This window comes from Typopeltis vanoorti, chromosome 24 (genome assembly GCF_054136105.1).
Source record: "Typopeltis vanoorti isolate ZY-2024b chromosome 24, IOZ_Tvanoo_1.0, whole genome shotgun sequence".
NCBI lineage: Eukaryota > Metazoa > Arthropoda > Arachnida > Uropygi > Thelyphonidae > Typopeltis > Typopeltis vanoorti.
The window spans coordinates 27,913,795-27,936,136 of record NC_143572.1 but is presented as its reverse complement, the minus strand read 5'-3'; the positions used below and the strand labels follow the sequence as shown (position 1 = coordinate 27,936,136).

The 22,342-nt window shown below is 35.9% G+C and overlaps 1 protein-coding gene across 4 annotated transcripts in view; it reads right to left on the bottom strand.

The window, feature by feature from the left end:
• Positions 1–22,342, bottom strand: part of LOC150093047 (uncharacterized) — a 568,891-nt gene that overhangs the window by 101,991 nt on the left and 444,558 nt on the right. For all 4 annotated transcript variants that reach the window (XM_090413702.1, XM_090413701.1, XM_090413703.1 and 1 more), the window contains 2 exons: positions 16,598–16,820; positions 9,696–10,004 (listed from right to left, as the gene is read on the bottom strand). In XM_090413702.1, the coding sequence (XP_090269828.1) occupies positions 9,696–10,004; positions 16,598–16,820 (532 nt within the window). The remainder of the gene's footprint in view (positions 1–9,695; positions 10,005–16,597; positions 16,821–22,342) is intronic.

The window sequence follows — 22,342 nt, the reverse complement described above, 5'->3', positions numbered from 1 at the left end:
AATTCCTGTTCTTTTTTTAGAGTTGTCAAACCAACCTCTGCTACCTTTGAAATCATCATCATCTACCTCAGAACTTGATCCCGAAGTCTTCTTTTTCAAATCTTGATAAATCTGTTTAGCTTTTTGACAGATTGCATTTTGAAATGTAGTATCGCCCACCATTTCTCTTTCTTTGATCCAAATTAGTAATAGATTTTCCATTTGCTCAAAAAAAGAAGCCCTCTGACATTCAACCTTGAAGTTCCCTTAGTAACCATAAGTTCTTCTTTCTTAGCCAAAATGGTTGATATTGTAAAATGACTGGTTTCATATATTCGAGCTAGCTGCATAACTTTCACACCTTCATGATGTTTTGCTATTATTTCTTTCTTTCTTCTGTTCAATAGAGAAAATTTTTCTGTTTTTTTTTTTCCCTCACTAGCTTTCATTTTGGGACGGACCCATTTTGTCACACGGTAAAAAAATTCACTCTATAAAAAAAAAAGATACGCAAAATACAGTATTATTACAAATTGTACAAAACTAAGATAAGGAATACAAAGAACATATCGTCACCTGGAAATAAAAGTAAAAGTTCAAAAAAAGAACTTTTTAAATAAAAGTTAACAGTTAAATTCGAAACCTGCAATTTTTGACTTAGTGCATTTTGCTTGTAAGGGGACGATGCTACAGAACTTACCGTAACATACACTGATTAGCAGTTTATAGATACAACGATTATTATACAGATGAGATTTGATTTTGCCTTTTGATGGCGAACGAACAGTGACATGCACCTGCCGATTTATTGTCTATATGAACCAACACAAAAAATAAATGCTTAAATACTCGTTTTCATCATAAAACGCATTTATAACCACAAAATTTAAAATACAGCACAGTACACTACAAGAAAAGAAACAATAAACGGAAAGCGTAAACAGCTGACCATGATGGGTCAAACATATCTGAGCTTCACAGCTATGCCGCGTGCCTATTGTCTATTTGACAGTCTTCCTGCGCGTGGCTGAATGCGATCGGAAAATTCCAGCTTTTTTAGATCTGATAGAGGTTCATATAATCGAGAGTCGTTAACCAAGAGATTTTTTTTCTTACAGCCACTCATCGTTAACCAAGTACATCATTATCTGAGGCCGTTGTTAACCAAGGAACCACTGTATAATGATGTAAATCAATTTCCACATATGGCAATTTCAAAAGACGTGAAGGTGACGTCATCATGTCCAGATGTCGATCCATGATCATATATGATTTGATGGAAGTTTTTTCACTTGGCTATGCTACCAATTATATATTTGGTTTAATCTTTTATCCAAGTGTAAGCAAACACAATTTGTGCCCGAAGTATTTTCAGGACAGGGGTAACTCGTGGCAAAGGTGGTATAAGTTCTCATCACTTGCCTTAGTATCCCATAATGCAAAGCACATATCCTTGCAGACATATATAATGCTATGCATTAAGGGAAAGGTCACTACCCAGACTGGTTTTGACCTTTATTGAGGTCTCATCACCTTAGTATCAGTGGGAGCCAGACCCAGAGGTGGTCTGGCTCCCACTGATACTAAGGTGGAAGTAATGGAGAAGTCATATTTCCATATGCCAGTTGCCAAAAGGTGTCACACCTTATTATTAAAATTTTATGGATCAGAGATGAGTTGATGGAAGTTTTTTCACTTGGCTATGCTACCAAAGTGAAAAAACTTCAATCAACTTTCAAGGTAGCGTAAGTCAATAATGAGTTAAGCTCACCCAAGGAGTGCTTTATATTCAAATTGTATAAGTATGGCTAGTAAGATGAACTAAACTGTACATCTACTCGAGGGAGGCCCTAAACATCATGTCAAGAACTATTCAGCATTTGCACAGTATTATCAAACTTTGATACAAGCTATTAGCCTACTAGTTTTGCCATGTTAAATGGTGGCTTCTTCTGGGCCAGATAAATCTACACATAACAGCTTAAAAATGAAAACGAGCTTAAGTTACAAATTAATACATAACTGAAAGGCAAAAAAATATCAAATTCATAGGACCATTACACAAATGCGTGGAGCATGGATGTTAGCACTTGGTCAGTCATTGCTAACAGATGCATCCTATAACTGGCTGTGAAGTTGAACTCTGATATGTTGAGAAATCTTATGAGCAATTTCCAGATATCCAAAAATATGTCCAAAAAAGGTAATTTCCCTTCATTTTCAAGTTCCAAGGTGAACTTGGATTTTTTGGTGAAACTAATTTATGGAAGTTTGGAAATCATATAGTTCTTCCTCACTATGTTTCCATATTATAGTGAAGCAGAACTATGTGATTTCCTAACTTCCATAAATTCATTTCACCAGAAAATCAGGTTCGTCTTGGAACTTGAAAATGAAGGTAAATTACCTTTTTTGGACATATTAATTACAAAGCAAATGGACAACAGCTTTGGTCTTAATATATACTGCAAGCCGACCAACACAGGCCATTACCTGTATTTCGCCTCATCACAACATATTTCACAAAAATTAAGCATTATACATATGCTAAAAAACAGGGCAACCTCTATCATAAGAGATGACAGAGTATTAACGGACAAATTAGATTTTATTCTCCAAACATTAATAAACAATGGATATCTGAAAAGAATACTTTTCGCCAACCCCTCTCAACAACAAATCCAAGAAACTCATCACAGGACTTCTATTTCCATTCCTTTTGTTGGCACACTTTCATAAAAAACTGCCAACCTGCTAAGGCCTCATGACATCCAAGTTGTCTTCAAACTAATAAAGACTGTATGCAATATGTTACCTTAACCTAAAGACAAGAATCCTTTCAATAAACACCATTGAGTTTACAACATTCCTTGTTCTTGTGACCTGAATTACATCGGACAAACTTCTAGAAGTCTAGAAATAAGCTTTCCATTTTTCCAACACTAACCACAACATTGAATGGGATAAAGTACAATGCCATACATAGAAGAGGACTACAGCTCCCATAACATAAAAGAAGTCGCAGTAGTTATCCGCTCACAAGGCACCCTGAACAGAAACCAAGGATGATCCTCTGTGATATCTGGAAATCACTTATAAGATCTTGTAACACATCAGAGTTCAACTTTGCAGCCAGTTATAGGACGCACCTGCTTAACAATGACACCAAGTGCTAACATCCACATTCCTCGTGTTTGTATAACAGTTCCTATGAATTTGATATTTTTTCATCTTTCAGTTATGTGTTAATTCGTAACTTAAGCTTGTTTTTGTTTTTAAGCTGTTATGTGTAGATTTATCTGGCCCCAGTTAACGTGGTGAAACTAGTAGGGTAATAGTTTGTATCAAAATCTCTGACCTATTAAACCCAATTTTTATGTGATCTTATGTATTAGTATACTTTGCTTTGAACTTATTCACAGTAATGGCACACACAACAGACTCTGGCAACCTATTCCACACATTCTAACACTCTTGCTCAGTTTCCATAGATGGCCCCAAGTTCTCCCAACACCACACCTGTTCTGAAAAATTTCCTATAAATTAATCTTGTAAAATCCCTCAGAAAATTGAATGTCTCAATCATATCATCCATGTTCTGCCTATCAGCCAGTTTCTCTAACCCACAAAACTTCAACCTGTTCTCGTAAGATTCATACCATAGACCTGATACCATCTCAGTCACTTGCCTCTCGATCCTTTCTACCACTTCCCCATCGCCAAGAAACCCTGGCACCCACATCTGCATGCAGTAGTCAAGATAAGGATCTTATTAAGGCTCGATAAAGAGGAACAATAATCTGCTTGTCTCTGCTTGTCAACGTATTCTTCAATAACCAAGTGATCTGATGATCTGCTTTAGCCACTTTTGCTATGTGCCCCTACACTTTAACTCTCTATCCACAAACACTCTCAAATCTCTGGCTTCGTCAATTTTCTGAAGTATGGTTCCACCAATGTGGTATACTGCTGATAATCTTTTCACCCCAAAATGCATAACCTTACATTTTGCCACATTAAACTGATATCCATTCTCCTTAGCCCAGTCTGCCAATTTATCGAAATCATCACAGGCTTTTGGACTCTACTCCTGAATAAAGTACTCTCTGATATCTCTCCATCAACCACCCTCCTACCCATGGTATCCTGTCAAAGGCCTTTGCAAAAGTCTAGCAGTAACCTTACTCAATTCAGTTGTCACTGTATTATAAAATATGAGCAAGTTACTGAGGCATGATCTACCCTTCGCAAAACCATGCTGCCCATCCCCAATACAGTATCCCATTTCAATCTATCCATTCCTGTATTTTACTCTTGACCAACTTCTCCAATACTTTGGCAACGACTCCTGATATGCTGATTGGTTGGTAATTTGCTACAGAAATCTTGGAGCCTCCTTTATGCAGTGCAGCTATTTCCCCTCTTTCCATCCCCCTGTGGACCAACCCAGAGCTGAGACTTCGATTAAACAATATGATAAAGGGCATTGATAATTCCTTTGCTGCTTCACGTAAGACTTGAGCTGATATACCATCCACTCCCACAGATGTATTCACACGAAAGTTCTGCAATATGCTATTCACCTCCATTTGATTCACCTCAGTTCCCGTATAAGCCATCGATTTCCTCATTCCTGCAATATCACAGCCTGGATGATATGCTCTTGCAAAGTGTTCACTTAGTAATTTTACTATTTTGACTGATTCAGTTACCTTCCTACCATCGGCATTCATTAAAATCATTCTGCCATATACATTTTTTCTTTTACTTGCAGCATACTGAAAGAACTGTTTGGGATTCTCTTTAGCTTGCGTTGCTAACTTCGGTTCATAATTTGCCTTTGCTTTTCTTACCACACTATTTACCCTTCTGGCCTGTGCCTTGTACTGTTCCTTCAGGTCACCTTTCTCCTTAAATTCCCTCTTTTTTTGTTTGTTTGTTTCTTTTTCTTTTTGCAGCTCCAGCTTGATCATGTTATTCATCTATTTAATTTCCACTTGATTTACTCTCCTGACTCTAGATATACAGTCAGCCATTATCTCCTTCAAACACTCCTTTACCACTTCCAACCACTATCAATATTCTGCCCTTGCAGTTTTACATGCCATGGTCCCGATCCAAGCAATCTCCTAAACTTGCCATGCTTACCAGCCCAGTAATTCCACGTCTTAACTGAAAATTACACACATTTAGCCACCTCCCAGGTCAAGATCATATAATCACTCTCTCCTGCTGACCTCTCATGCCAGATAGCCTCAAATGTGCTATTTTCAAATGTGCCTCAAATGTGCTGTCCTGCAGTCGAATTTCTACTCTCCTTGGTTGCAGTTCATTGTTCTTGGGGATGTTCTTGACTGTCATCAAGAACATCCCCCCCCCTCCTCCCCATTCTTTATTCTCTATTCCTCCCTAAACAGACTATACCCTTCATATTCTATCCTAATTATTATATAATCTTCTGTCAGTCATGTCTAACTAATGCCAATAACCTCTGGTCGGGATGAGCAACCAAGGTCAAAAATTCCTCCTGCTTGTTCCTAATGCTCCTGGCATTAGTGCACATAAAGTGCAAAAGCCCCTTAAGCAGGCCCAACCCTATCTTGAGACTTTATACTAACTATCCCTTTCTGGTTAGTCTCCTGCTGACCTCTCACACCAGATAGCTTCAAATGTGCTATTTTCACTGTCCTGCAGTTGAACTTCTACTCTCCTTGGCTGCAGTTCATTGGCTATCATCAAGAACATCCCCCCACTTCCCCATTCTTTATTCTCTATCCTCCCTGAACACACTATACCCTTCACATTCTATCCCAATTATTATATAATCTTCTGTTAGTCATGTCACAATTTTTTTTAACTGATAACACTATTTTTTTAAAACTAAATAACTTAGCTCTCAGAGCTCTTCAAACACAGTCCTACCATCACACGCAACATTGACGCTTTAAGAGTAGAAGTGTAGGAGAACCAAACCTAATTTAGAGACATCTTTAAGTAAATATGAAATGTGATTCAACTGTGTAAATATGCAAATATGGATCAAGCTGTATAATAAGAATTCCTGATTTAATTAAATGGTTTGTGAAAAACACATTGAACTGATTTCGTCAATGCACTATTGCCAAAAATTTGAACCTGCATGTGATTGAGTAATGAAAAGTTGAATATCTATCTTAGATTAAGTTCAAACCATGACTGATTTGAAGTAAAGATTAAAGTTAGTAGGGAATAAGAACAATATCTGCTTTGTCTTCAGATCAGACTTTTACAATCTCGCACTCAACACATAGTCTAACTGGCACAGTCGAAAAACAAATAAATTTGTTAGACTACAGAGTGAGAATTCAACGATTCTACAGACATAGAATACACCTGTAGGCATATAGGGCTAACCACTTTATCCTTTTGTGCGGTTGCAGTTAAATGAATAGAAAACCCTTGACACCGCAAGGTAAAAGAGGGGAAAAAAGAAGAAGAAGAAGACTACAGAATGTGAGCAAATAAAATATAGTAGAATGTAACAAATGGTGACAGCTGACAGTTAAGGAAGTCAACATTTCACAACAGTTAAGATAAAGTTAAGACAAAGCAGGAAGATTACAATGTTATGCTTCATATCTCTATGACCACAATAGGTTTTGTTTGCATCTAGCAGGTGACATGAAAGAACTGTCAACCAACACAGAATATTACCACAGTTAACAGAACTTCATTTATTAAAAATTCACAAGCCCTATAATCTGAAGAAGCTATATAAGCTCAACTAGGACTTTTATGAGCATTCATGCCTTGCGAAGGATTCAAACTTATAGCATTCACAATAAACAAGTGCTGACTTTTACCAAATGGGCTACTGATGCAGGTAATTTGTATTATTAATAATGAAATAGGATTCATCTGTAAAACCTCAGTGGGAAGATGTGCACAATTACTTTCAAATGTTGTGCGTTGGATTCCAACTTACAATTCAAATATACCGACCATGTTTTAAAGAACAAAATGGAGAATAGCGTAATACACTGTCTATTGATGCCTTAATGTGTGCACTGTATGTGTGAATGTGTGTGTGTGTGTGTGTATATATATATATATATATATATATATATATATATAATCACGCATCCAAGAGGAATTTGCTAAACTTCAAGAGTTGATTCCTTGAGTTATTTTAAGCAGAAAATTTTACATCAATTTCCACTGATACTTGGAACGCTCTTCAGTGGAAACTGTAGTCCATGAGGATCATCTTAGTTGTGCTACCAATGTTAATTTTGTTTTCATTTTTTTATCCATGTTTTCAAAGTATTTGAACCTGTACACCAAAAAATGGCTATAATTTTTAATGTCTAAAAATAATAATGATCTACTGCTTTCTAATTAAAAAGTGAAAGTGATTCTAAGGTGAAAACTGTTTAGGAAATGACACAAATTCTTGTAGTTGGATACTAGAGATTGGCCAAATGATAAAAATATCACTGATATAAAATATCAATAAAAATATCATAACATAGCCACACTTTAGCTCATGTACAATGGTGTTCTAAGGCTTTTATTATTATTATTATTCAGGCCTCCATGGAGTCAAAAGACTCATCGTGGGAGGTCCTTCTTAGGAAACACAAAGTCTATCATACCACTCTATGAACTCATTTACCGTTCTTGCTCTAACCACTCTCTCAGCCAATGCATTCCACGGTTAAACCACCCTCCATGCAAAGAAACCACTCCTTATCCTCTTGCTCACAGCTTCCTTTCGTAACTTCCAGGGATGGTCCTTTGTCATCGCTCTTTCCTGCCGTTCCACCAAGTGAGAGAACTCCCTAATGTCTACCCTGTAACTGCCTCTCAACAGTTTAAAAGTCTCAATCATATCACCTCTCCTTCTTCTATCTGCCAAACTCTGAAGTCCACATTCCCTCAGTTGATCCTCATAACTGACAATGTACAGTCCTGAAACCATCTTTGTTATCCACCTCTGTACCCTTTCTACAGTTAATTTATTCCCTTCAAATCCAGGGGACCAAATTTGAGAACAAGAGTCTAAGTGTGGTCTGATCGGGGTCTTATACAATGGAATGATAATGCTTATCTCTGCAGGTCAGCGTCCTTCTCATTATTACAGCAATCCTCTGGGTTACCTTCACCACCTTTGCAATGCTCTCTGAATTCCAGTTATCTATCAATCATCACCCCAGATCTCTTGTTTCCCCTACTTCCTCCAGTATAGCTTCTCCAATTGAGTATGCATCCTCCCATCGATGGATCCCAAACTTCAAGACTTTACATTTTGCTGCATTAAACCGACACCCTCCCATTCATTTGCCCATCTATCTAGTTTATTCAAATCCTCTTGCAGGGCTACCACATCTGCACTGCTACTGATAACCCTTCCCAGCTTCACATCATCTGCAAATAACTGAATATCCCCTTGCAATCCATTGACAATGTCATTGATATAAAGGTTGAACAATACAAGTCCCAGTATACTTTAACAAGAAATTGTATTGTTGATTTTATCCTTAACCCAAGTGTGAGCACATGAAGGAACATTGTGATTGGCTCCTACCCTACTTTCCTACTTGCACGTGGACACAACTACTACCATTTTTGTCAAACCATTATTAAACATTAATTGCATGAAGATTTTCATCATATCATAAATGCATATTAAAAGTATTCTTCACTCAAATCAAGTAACCACTGCTTTATCAGTGAATAAAGCATACATGACACATTAGAATTTGTATTCATCCAATAATGAAAGTTCATTTGCAGTTCATCTGTCTCTTTAAGGTGCTATATATTTCTTGAGCAAATAATACAGATATATGCAATGTTCACTTAACATACTCCAAACAGTCATTTTTAGGGAAACAAATCATGCAATCATTTGATGAATATACTTGTTCTAGGATTGCACTGTCTGCTCAAAGCACATTATTTTGAACTTCATAATTAACATTACATATTCAATACCAAATGATCCAGTTTCCAACAGATGTTTCTATACATCAATAGAAATTAAACTATCAATTAATACAGTCAGGAACAACAACTCTCCTTTTGATGTCATGAAAAGTGTCAGAATAGTATGAAAACAGCTGGCAATTTTTCAGTAAAAGAATGCAGCTAAACAGTCAACCAAATAACGCAGAACTCTTGACAAGCTCTTAGAATACAAGAAAAATATTATATAATTAGATCACAGGACATGCACAGTCAAAATACTGAAATTACCAGCAGCTAAATCATGAAATGGTCATAAATTCCACCACTCCCAGAAGTGGATCATGTTGAATAAACTTTATATGTGTGTGTGTATAACATCACTTAAGGAACAATCCCTTAAGTTTACCAGATTCTCTTGGGATGGCAAATAACTATATTCAAATCTTAATTGGCATTTATTATAACTAACTTATGAAAAGATATGCATTATTAGTGTAACACAAACAATTAAAATATAATGCAATGAAATTTATTAGGAATGGTGCAATGGATAAAAGAGAATTTATAATTTAGCTATTACTAAAAAAGATATTTTTATGTTTTATAGAAACAAGTTATTTTTTTAAAAAATGTTAGTCAAATTTTAATATAAAAGAGTTTAAAATTTATTTCTAAATTAATGTCAAAACATTTTTTGAAAAAAAACAACAACTAAATAATGCTTAATAAAATGTATAAGGTAAAAGCTGAGATTTGCATATACTCACGTGCTTTGGAGGGAACAATACAAGATGCCCATTCCATACCAGAGCTGTGATCTGATGAAACAGCAGCTACTGCAAATTGAAAATTAGTATTTTCATCAGAAAGGTTAAATACCTTTTGATTCTGAGAAGCATTTACCCGTTTCCAGTTGATAGGGCCTTCACAATCAGGTAACCATGGTTTCAGATTAGAGCACCAGAAGATAATATAACTGGTAATGGGAAAGTCATGGTTCTCAGGGGATTTCCAAGATAGCTCGTATTCACCAGAACCATGAGCAACAGCTCTTATGCCATGTGGAACTGGGGGTACTACAAACAACAGAAAAGTAGGTATGAATAAATTATTTCATTCAATACTTTATGTTTAATTTTAAAATTAGACATCATCAATAATAATGGAGACATGAATGTTAATAAAGCACAGATTTATCAAATGGGTATTGACTGACCTTATGGTTACAAAAAGAGCATGAAGGTGCCCATTAATCTCTCTATGGATGGATGGGATGTGTAGAGATCATTTCTGCATATGGAAGAACTGCTGAGCCTCAATATGTGTTGGAATACTGAAGTTTTTATTATTATGCCTTCCACTAGGAGAAATAAATCTATCGTGGGTGTCAATGGCCTAAACTATGAATTACCTAAGTTCATATTTATCCAGGATGCTTATACAACACTTACAAATGTGACCAAGGTTGGGTTTATATTTATTATGAAATATTTATGTTATGTTTGTTAGTTTTATATTTTAAGAAATTGCAGTATGTTATGTCTACTGCAATTATTGTATATTGCAATTATTATGACTCTGTTTTGATTAGCATTAGAATTACTATCATCATATATTTTTCTATAATAATATCTATAATTACATATATATATATCATTATCGTGCTTTCCAGGTGTGAAAATTAATGATGTTAGTGAGGTTATTAGAGCACAAACGGGTAAGGTGAAAGAAATGATCGTAGCAGCTGGAACGCATGACTTAAAAGGAGAAAAGTATGGCATGAGAGAGAACATGAAAGAATTACTGGAAGTAGCAAAAGAAAAGAGTGAGAGAGTTAAGATAGTGAGTCTGTCTACTGGGGATCAGGGAAACTAGAGATTTTGGGGGAAGGGGGGCTGTTGAGTGGATATGAGACATCAGTGAGGCAGTTGTGTAAGAATGTGTATAATATGCCTAAGTTAGTAGCACTGGTAACAAAGCAGAATGGGGTAGTTAGTATCAAGCATCAGGATAATGGTGGGGCTGAGGGCCTTTTGCACTTTATGTACACTAATGCCAGGAGCATTCCGAACAATCAAGAGGAATTTTTGGCATTAGTTGGCTGATCCTGACCAAAGGTTATTGGCATTAGTGAAACATGACTAACAGAAGATAATAAGTGGGATAGAATGTGAAGGATATAGTGTGTTTAGGGAGGAGAGAAAAGAATGGAGGGAGGAGTGTTATTAAGGATAGCCGATGAAGTACAACCAAGGAGAGTAGAAGTTCAACTGCAGACCAGTGAACATGAGGCTATCTGTTGTGAGACTGAGGCCAGCAGAAAAAAATATACAGTAGGATGATGCTTTAGACAGGGGATAGAAAATATGATGAGTGGAAGACAGGTAATTATTATGGATGATTTCAACAATGGGAACATAGATTGGAAGGAGGAGACTGGTAAGTATGACAACCTTAGAAGATTGCTTGGAATGATGTCATAGCATGTAAAACTACAAGGGCTGTATGTTGATAGTGAATGGGAAGTGGTAAAGGAGTGTTTGAGGGAGAGAATGGCACATTGCATACCTAGAGTCAGGAGAGTACATCAAGTGGGAGTTAAATGAATGAATATCATCATCAAGCTAGAGCTGCAAAAAAAGAAACAATTGTGGAGAGAATTTAAGGAGAAAAGTGACCTGCAGGCACATGAACAGTACACAAAGCACAGACCAGAAGGGTAACTAGTGTGGTAAGGAAGGCAAATGCAGATTATGAAAAGAAGTTAGCAATGCAGGCTAAAGATAACCCCCAAACAGTTCTTTCAATGTGCTGCAAGTAAAAGAAAGAATGTATATCTAATCAGTAAACTGCAGCATATGGGGATGGATATAGGGTTGGTGAGATGGATAGGAGGGTGGTTGATGGAGAGATATCAGAGAGTAGTTTATTCAGGAGTAGAGTCCAAAAGACAGCCTGTGATTAGTGGTGTGCCGCAGGGTCTGTTCTTGAAATAGCAGTGGTTCTTGGACCACTGCTATTTAATTTGTTCATTAATGATATAGGAAAGGATCTGAGAGGAACTGTTCATTTGTTTGCTGATGATGCAAAGTTGGGTAGAGCAATAGTGAATGCACATGATGTCAAAATTTTGCAGGATAATTTCGATAAATTAGAGGACTGGGCTAAGGAGAACGGATGTCAATTTAATGTGGCAAAATGTAAGGTTATGCATTTTGGGGTGAAAAGATTAGCAGCAGTATACCACATTGGTGGAACTGTACTCCAGGAGATTGACGAGGCCAGGGATTTGGGAGTGTTGGTGGATAGGGAGTTGAAGTTTAGGGGACACATTGCAAAAGTGGCTAAATCAGCTCATCAAATCACTTGGTTACTGAAGAATACTTTGACAAGCAGAGACAAGCAAGTTATTGTTCCTCTGTATCGAGCCTTGATAAGACCCCATCTTGACTACTGTGCCCAGATTTGGGCACCAGGGTTTCTTCTTGATGGGGAGGAGGTGGAGAGGATCCAGAGGTGAGTGACCAAGATGATAGCAGGTCTATGGAATGAACCTTATGAGAACAGGTGAAGATTTGTGGGTTGCAGAAACTGGCTGATAGGCAGAAAAGGGGTGATATGATTGAGACATTCAAATTACTGAAGAGTTTCTATAAGATTAATTCAGAGGATATTTTTGAGAACAGGACTGGTGGTGGGAGAACTAGGGGCCATCCATGGAAACTGGGCAAGAGTGTGATTAGCAAGGATGTTAGAGCTAGATTTTTTTACTTGGAGAGTGGTAAATGAGTGGAATAAGCTGCCAGAGTCTGTTGTGGGTGCCATGACTATGAATGAGTTCAAGGCAAAGTATGATAGATACTGTGTGAATGTTGAATAGTTGTATTCCGGGCAATACAGGCAACTCCAAGTTGCCCGTATTGATACGAGCAACTTGGAGTTGCCCGTAATAATAATAATATGGCAAAATGATTTTAATGAATGACGATGGTAGGTAGGTAACTGAATTAGTCGAAATAGTAGAATTATTAAGTGAACACTTTGCAAGAGTGTATCATCCAAGTGGTGATGAAGGAAGGAACGAGAGAGCCATGTGATTGGAACGAGAGAGCCATGGAACGAGAGAGAGGTGATTTTTTTTGGAAAAAATCATCCTTATTTCTCAACATAGTCTGTTTGTGTTTAACGTATTTTTTTTACCAAACTTTTCAAACAACCCTTGTATATCATGCAAATATATCAATGAAATAAGAAAAACAGAATACTTTCACATATTAAGAATCAGGTAACTTTTATTTGTATTACTGAATTAGTCTTAACATTTTGATTTAACAGATACAGTGACCTTTCTCAGGAGAAGATGAAAGCAATGACTATATAAAAAAGGTGTACAGGATGAAATACTAGTAGCTGATACCAAATGTCTAAACCAGTGATGGCGAACCTATGACAAACGTGTCAGCACTGACACACTTGAGGGTTTCAGGTGGCACGCCTTGGATGTTGAAAGATATTGGTATTCTGATGAAAAAAATGTGATTAATCGTGTAAGATCACTCTCAGTTAAGGCGAAGGTAGGTTTCAGTTCATTGAAAGAATTATATTTTATAGTTAGCCTATTTCTATTTTATAACTAGCCTATAAACAACGAGCATTTTAAGTTTATTTTCTTTCTAAATCATTATGATTTCTGCATAGTCATATGATATTATAAAAACTTATAAAAATTATTATCAATATTATATGATACAAACTTATAAATACGTGCTTTATATATTATAAACTTAAAGTTTTCATTTGACTTCTGTGTGAAATTCGTTCATGCATGCATTCCAAGTCTCTCGACTAATACAAGTTCTAAACATATTTAAAACCACTTTAACAGAAAATATAATTTGCAGTATTAAATATTGAATTTATCTGATTAAATAATGAAAACATTTTTATAGTTGCAATAAATTCAGTAAATTTTGTTAAATAATGCAAATAGTAACAACTTACGATGACGTCCCAACAAAACCTACTAAATAGCTGCTATTTAGTAGCATGATAGAGAGTAAAACGTAACAAGGTTCTATGAATGTACCGGTAATAAATCTGGCAACCCAGGCTGAAAGAAGTAGTGGTAGTCTTGCATGGTCTGCCACTTACGTAATTTGAGTTGCTGGTGTATAATTCATTTCCAGTGATTGTTAGTTCTTATTAATTATTACTGCTTAATTACCGCTGTATATAATTGTGCTCTTTTTTAATTTGTGAACACTTTTACAATGCCATCTAGCACTAACAAAAAACTAAAATTATCACAGAAAGGAAGTGGAAGAAATTTCCAAGATGCCTGGACTGAACAATATGGTGTTATTGATAGAGGTGATAAAGTTCTCTGTAAATTGTGTGGTGAGTATCTATGAGTAGAACTTGTAATGTAAGAAGACATTTTGAAACTAAGCACAAATGGCTCCTAGACAAAACTTTTGAAGAACACAAAGAAGGCATATTGCAACATCTAAAACTAGCAGAATCACAATCAGGAACTTTAATTAAATTTGTTTCAGGACCTTCAAATTTAGTAGCCACAAGTTACAGTATTTCACATAATATTGTTGAACACGGGAAACCACTTAGTGATGGTGATTATATTAAAGAAGCTTTCGTAAAGTGTGCACCATTTTTATTTGAGGACTTTCATAATAAGGAAGCTATTGTAAAGTGCATGAAAGAGTTACCATTGAGTAGGAATACTATTAAAGACAGAGATAATCAATGAATGCTAGTATAGAAAATCAAATACAACAAGACTTGAACTCATGCCATTGTTTTTCCATTTCTCGATGAAACTACAGATATTACATCATCAGCTCGATTGGCTATTATTGCAAGGTATGTTCACGGTGATTCTATGCATGTGGAATTGATAAAGTTAGAAAATTTACCTCAAAGCACGACAGGTAAAGACATATGCAACTCTGTTGTTAAAGTGTTCCATGAGAAACAGATAGATTTATCGAAAATATTTTCGATTACAACTGATGACATGCCTAATATGGTTGGCCATAATGTAGGTTTTATCAAACAATTTACAGAATATGTTGGTCATCCCCTGGTTTGTTCCCATTGTATTATACATCAGGAGACACTGTGGGCGAAATCAGGCTTAATGGATTTGGATGATGTGATGAGAATGGTGACAAAGGTAACTAATTTTATTGCTGCCAGGTCTTCAAACAAACAAGAATTTAATTTACTTTTAAGCGAAGTTGAATCAGTGTACAATGGTCTATTAATGTACAATAATATTCGATGGTTGCATCGTGGCCAAGTACTTGAACAGTTTGCTGAATGTTTAAATGAAATTAAATTATATTTAAATACGAAGGGCATGGAGCATGAATTTTCTCAGTTGAACGATTCTGGTTGGTTCATTAAGCTGATGATTTTCACAGATTTTTCATTGCACCTGAATGAACTTAATATACAATTGCAAGGTTTCAGAAAATCTGTCAATGTTATGTTTTGGAATGATCAAGAGCTTTGAGAATAAACTCAAAATATTTCAACATGATTTGGAAAGTAACAATTTTAGGTATTTCCCAAGAGTGAAAATTTTTTTTAATGAAACCAGCCCCAAAAATCGTGAACAACATATCAACCAATCTATCGAAGTTCTAACGTTAGTAACCGAGCGGTTTTCTTCTAGATTTGAACAATTTCGAATGTTGGAACAAACAATCCAATTCATAAAGTATCCTGATGAAACAGAATTCATGGATCTTAAATTAGATGGCTTTGAGTGGTTGGATTTAAAAGATCTAGAAACAACTAGCTGACTTTCAGTGTAATCCTATCTGGAAAAGAAAGTTTATTGCTCTTAGAAATGAATTAGAAGAACTTGAGCAGGAACATCTGCATGATACCGCGTATAAAAATCAGACTGTGAAATTCTAAGCATGTGGAATAGCCTTCCCAAAAACTTTCATGCTCTTTGCAAAATCTTTGCTAAAGCTCTTCTAACAATTTTTTCTTCTACATATTCTTGTGAAACTCTATTTTCTGCCTTAAATAATATCAAATCGAAAGGAAGAAATAGATTGAGCAATGATTTGAGCGCTGTCTGTGTAGCATTAAAATGTACCGCTACAGCCTTTCTATAAAGCAACTTTCTACCAGTACTCAGCAACAGAAAAGTCATTAAATGTAATGTAAGTTTGTAATTTCACTTTATTAAATTAATTGTATAATATGAATTCATAGATTTTATATCAATGTCCTATTAAATAAATAGCCTAATATGATATGTATAAGTCACCATCTATGATTATGTAGTTAAATGTATAATGCATGTATGCATTATACATTTAACTACATAATTAAAAAAGGTTTGCCATTACTGGTCTAAACTAACTGGTTTTTAAGCTATAATGGCTGTGCAGTTAACTGTTAAATATGTCATCTCATTTTGGTGTTGCAACATTTCACATTTAAACAATGCTATTTATAGGTTCTGAAGAATTACTAAGGAAGGACACACGATTTAAAAGTATGATAAATAACCCATCATAATATATAACGGACTTTTTGTCAAAGTCTAAGCTATCTTTAAAAGATCAACCTCATTATCAGATAAATCCAAAAGCTTTAATTATGCATATGATATACACATGATACTTACTATTTTCTGATGTATTTACAACAATAGAAGAAAAATTACTGGAACAACCAACAATGTTAGCTGACCATATCGTGAATAAATATGCAGTGTCAGCCTGTAAATTTTTAAAAGTGGCATAGGCATGTTTTTGAGAAACAGCAAGTAATCCATATTGAGAGTCATCCTGTGTAACATTTACAATATAATGAAAATCTTCTCCATTCTTATGTTCAGAAGGTGTAGGCTAGAAAACAATAATGCAAGGAAGCTCATTTTCTGGTATATAATATTAATAAGGCAAAATAATTAGCATGCACATTATTTAATAAATTTAGTTATATGATTTCTATTTCCTTAATTATTTTATTACTGTTTTCATATTATTTGAATAAATTAGATTTCTTTGATAATTTAAGACAAGTATGCAAAACACTTTGCATTTTTTTTATTTTGTAATTTCTGCAAAGTATATGATATATTAATAAACTTGGGTGGTAGATGAGTGTTTTCTGTAGTACTTCTACAATTATAGAGGGAACTTCTACTCTCAGTAATTCAGATCATAATCTTGTGCAGGTTTCATTTCCTGTGGAGCACCCTTCCTTCAGTTGCTCTCAACCTCATGACTCCTGGTCATTTCACATGCTGGTACCAAGTGAAAAAATTACCACTGGACTTCACTTTTCCAGGAACAGACTATCATTTTTAATCTCTACATACAAATCTTTCTGTTATCAAGTTATAAAGATTATCTATAAAACACTGGGAATCTTTTCATGGTCATAAATAAGTACAGCAAAAACATGCTACTTTTGCCACTAAATCTTGTGGCTTCTTCTGAGTAAATATATAAAAATAAATGTAAAGTTGGATATGAAAGGAACCATTACAACATAAATCTTAGAAATATGTAGAACGAAAGTGGGAGGTGACATGAGTTAGCTGTTGTTCAGCATTGTTTGCAGATGGTTGGCTGAAAAGTTAAAGTCTAACATATGAAAAGATCTGATAAGCAATTTTCAAATGTCACGCTGGATCATTCCATGGTTCCTATTAAATGTGCTGTGTGAAAAGATGACCATAACAGATTATGTTGCAAGTGATGAAGTTCTCTTCTAAGTAGAGTTCTTGTTCTGGTGTGCATATGTGGAGGTGGGTGGAAAAAAAATGATAAGAAAAGCATGAGTTGCCTATGAGTTACCTATCTTATTTCAAAACTTCTCGAAGTTTTGAAATAAGATAGGTAACTCATGTTTCTCAAAGAAACTTCTAGAAAGGCCACAAGAGTAGGGAGTTCTGTAAGCCACCCTCATAAATGAGCTTTGTGGAGACTAGCAAAATTGACATAAAGTTTACCAATGTAATCCTGGCGTTTAGGCATATACGCTGATTCTCCAACATCATATTATTTAAGGTAGACTACATAATAATTAAAAATATTTAATTATTACTTCCTATATTTTGCCAAAGTTAATTTGTCGTCTTCGGGGATCAATACACTGGTATTAAACATATGCATGAAGGCTCACTTCAGTAACAAAGATGGAACAAAAGAGATATAGGATTACTTAAAATACTATAATTATTCATTCTATTTGCTTTGGTTGGATGTTCTTGGCTGTTGGGTTGACTGTCTGCCAATGAGGGTTTCCCATATGAGAGGCAGTTTGATGTAACCCATTGGTATAGTTGGTAACATTGGTAAGCAAAGCAAATTGAACCGAGGAAAGTTTAAATTCGAAAAGCCTCTCAAATTTAAATTTGCTTCGGTGGATTAACGTGCCCTTTTTCCAACAGATCCTGTGCCAGATATACAGCCATGGTCTACTAATTCTGAGCAGCTGTAGTGATGTGAATGGATGTAATACTGCTGCTCTGATATATGGATGTTGGCTGTCCTACCTGTTTGGCCATAGTATGAATAGTCATAACTGCAGGGAACCTGGTACACTCTGGGTAAATCAAGAGGCCGCAGCTGCTCTTTGGGGAAGAAGATAAGTGTTGCAAGCTTTCTGTGGGTTTATAAGTGATCATAAGATTCCGCTATTTTTTTAAGTTCTGGTCATCTTTTCTGAGATGCCATGGATATAAGAGATGGAAATGATTTGCTATAATCTATGTTTTGAAGGGGGGGGGGGGGTATGTGATATAAAAATTCTTTTTATCCAATAGTGGGTGTAGCAGCCAGTGGCCAAAAAGGTGTTCTTTTATGTAGGTGAGTTCTGTGCAATGCTATCTGAGCAAATTCATTTTGCCTGGTGGACTAAGATTTTTTATAGTTCCAAATTGTTGGGAGCAAGGGGGGGAAGAGTTGGGTGATGTGACTGTTGATGGATGCATTTACCTGTGTGTGAGGGGGGGGGGGGTGTCTGTAGACTGTGAAGGTCAGAGATCCATTTGGTTGTATTCTAACTAGAGTGTCCAGGAATAGCAGATTGCTGTTACTTTCTATTTCTGTTGTGAATTGGATCCTTGGATGTTGGCCATTCAAATGAGATAAGAAAGTGTAAGGTGGGCTATGCAGCCAAATTGCCAAACAAAATAGCATAAGTTCATAGTGAACCGAAACAGGGTTGAGATATCACCATCATCATCTTCATCAAATTCCTGATATATATACCCTCAAGGGGTGTACAGGATATGATAGTACTACATGAAAAATTACACCATTAATAATTTTCTATCTACAATTTTCCTCCAAATCAGTCTGTTACTTGTCAAGACTCCAGCATTATCAGATCTTATATTTCTATCATCTAAGGCACTTTGTACCGTATCAATCCACCTATATCTTGGTCTTCCTCTGAGTCGTTTTCCTGCCAACCTGGAAGAGAACACTTGTTTTAGTAATCTTTCCTCTCCCATTCTGTTTAAGTGACCATACCACCTGAAATTAGCTCTGCTAACGCATTCCAGATGCTGACAATGTCAAGTTCTTTCCCAATATCAACTTTTTTAATATGATATTGCCACTGATGCCATCTGTTCATGCCCCTAATCTTTCTCAGGACTCTCATATCTGCAGTCTCTAGTCTTTGGTCAAGTGTTTTACTTCTGACCCAACTTTCAGATCCATAAGTTAAAATTAGCTTGAATACTGTCTGTATACAGCTAATTTAGTGTTTCGGCTAATTTCTCTCTTATTCCATATAAATTTATGGAATTTATTTTGACTTCCTACCATACCAGCTTTGTTGATTCTGTTGTCTATTTCCATATTTAATTTACCATCTTCACTAAAAATCGTGCCTAAGTAGCTGAAATGTTTTACTTGTTTTATAGGTTCTCCTTTCACAATGCAGTTAATATTTTCAATGTTCTTGTCTATTTTCATTGTCTTTTTAATGCTGACCTTCATACCATATCTATTACCACAGTTACTCACTTTAGTCAGGGAATCTTGCAGACTTGTAGCAGATTTATTTAGAAGTATAACATCATCTGCATAAAGTAAAGAGATGAGATTAACATCTGCAATTTTGATATCAGGTTTAATACCACTTTCCTTCATAATGTGATTCATATAGATAATGAATAACAGAGGGGATAATGTACATCCTTTGTCTGATACCAGATTTAATATTAAACCACCTTCCAGTACTTCCTTCAATTCTAACTGCTGACTTACAACTCAAATAAATACTAAGTGTTGCTTGATATAATGCTCCATTGACACCATGTAGTTGTAGTGTTTCGAAATAGCTTCTCTCTTGGCACCTTGTCATATGCCTTTTCCAGATCTACAAAACTTAAATACAGATTTTTGTTATTATTTTATTATTATGTAATACCTCAAGGGAGTCCAAAGACTCATCAAGGGAGGGCACCTACTCTACTACTCTCTGTCTCCACCAATCGCAACTGCCTTCATCTACCGGTGACCACCACCACTAGTAATTTCAAGACAATCACAAACATCCATGCCCACGGCGGGATTCGAACCCGTAACCTTTTGGCTGGAGAGCGGATAACCTAACCACTTGGCCAACCAGGCTGGCATTTATTTGGCATATAATCCCATGATTTCTCAACTATCTATTGTAAAGTGAAAATCTGATCCTGACAGCCTCTATTTGGCCTGAATCCAGCTTGTTCTTCACCAAGCTTCTCTTCCACAATTGTTCTCAACTCTTTCTCAAGTATACTTGCATATATCTTTACCAGGAACACTCAGTAGAGAAATACCTCTGTAATTCTCACATTCAGTTTTATTTCCATTTTTATATATGGGTGCTATGAGAGCTCTACTCCAATCATCTGGAATTCATCACTCTGTTCAGGCCTTCTGAACTATGCAGTGCAGCCACTGTAAGACTTTTATACCTCCATTCTTGAGCATTTCTGGTCGAATATCATCTACTCCTGCTGCCTTTCCACTTCAGGCTTTTGATGGCTTTTTCTACTTCAAGTATGGATATGTATTCCTGGTCAGTATTTTTTACCAACGTGCTGTCATCACTGCTTTTTGTATTTAGCAATTTTTTGAAGTAATTATTCCATACTTCAATGATATCTTTTTCTCCTGTTTTCATGTGAATTTTATCATCTCTAATTCCTTTTACAGCATTCTTTCCTCCATTTCTGAGCTTCATCAACAACCTCCAGAATATCTTGCCACTTGATTCAGAGTTGAGATATCAGGAAGAAAGTCTGCTTGGATAAGAACCAAAAGTCCTTAAGTAGGGCATTTGTGAATAAGGAGAAGACATCAAAACTGACCATTAAGTCAGTGTTGCAAAGCATGAATCTTGTATTATAGTGGACTTAAAATGGGCTCAGATTTTGATAAAATGATGCGGTATTGCCAGTAGTATGAAAAAGCATTTTGGATAAATATTTAGCTAGTTTGTTGTGGGTAAGTCTATACCATCTACAATTGGGCATAGAGGTACATCCTCTTTATGAAGTTTTAGATCCTCATATATATATATCAGGGGAGGGGGCCTAGAATTGTAGGGTTTTAGTGTGTTGGTCACATCTGCTGGCCAGATAGTGACATTTTTAGCAGTCTATGGATGGTTATGATTTGTGGGTGAGATCATAATTTAGTTTCCAGTAGGTGGATTGGTCTTTAAGAAAGGTGTCATTTTTTTTTTTTTTAATTATAATCTGTATACAGTTTAAAATGACAAAAGGATTGCCCTTGTCCACTTTCAGGATTAATTATTACTTTTTGTTATTTCTGAGATGGAGAAGGGCTTTATATTCTCTATTGGGCAGGTTGCTAGCAGGAGGTTTTGCCTGTGATAGCATGCTGGTTATATGACAAGCCTAATATTTATGGCCTCACTGGCAGACAGCTTGTAACTGAGCAAATACGTGGCAAAGTTCTGGCCTGTGACTGAGTGCCGATGGTGGCTGCTTCGAGGAGATCAATGGATAAGTTAGTTATTTTTGGGTGGTCTTGGAGGTATTGGTAAATTTTAATCAGGTTTCCGAACTTTTTGATGTGCCTACTTTTTACTTTTGCAAATTCCTTGGCAGCCAATGTGTTTGAGACATCTAAGAGGATCATCCATAGGTTAGTATTCAGCATAACAGAGAACTCTTCTTATAGCATCTGGGTAACACCATTGGTGTCAGTACACACAGAATGCTTCTCGCCAATTGCGCCCATGCTTGCCAACTCCAATGAAGCTATCCATGCACTACAAGGGAGCTTTCTGCTAAATGAACATTTAGCCAAAGTGCTTTCTAGTATTGACATATCAAAAACTCAGCCCATTTTGAATCTAGTATACAAAATCTTGTGCCTCTGCAACAATG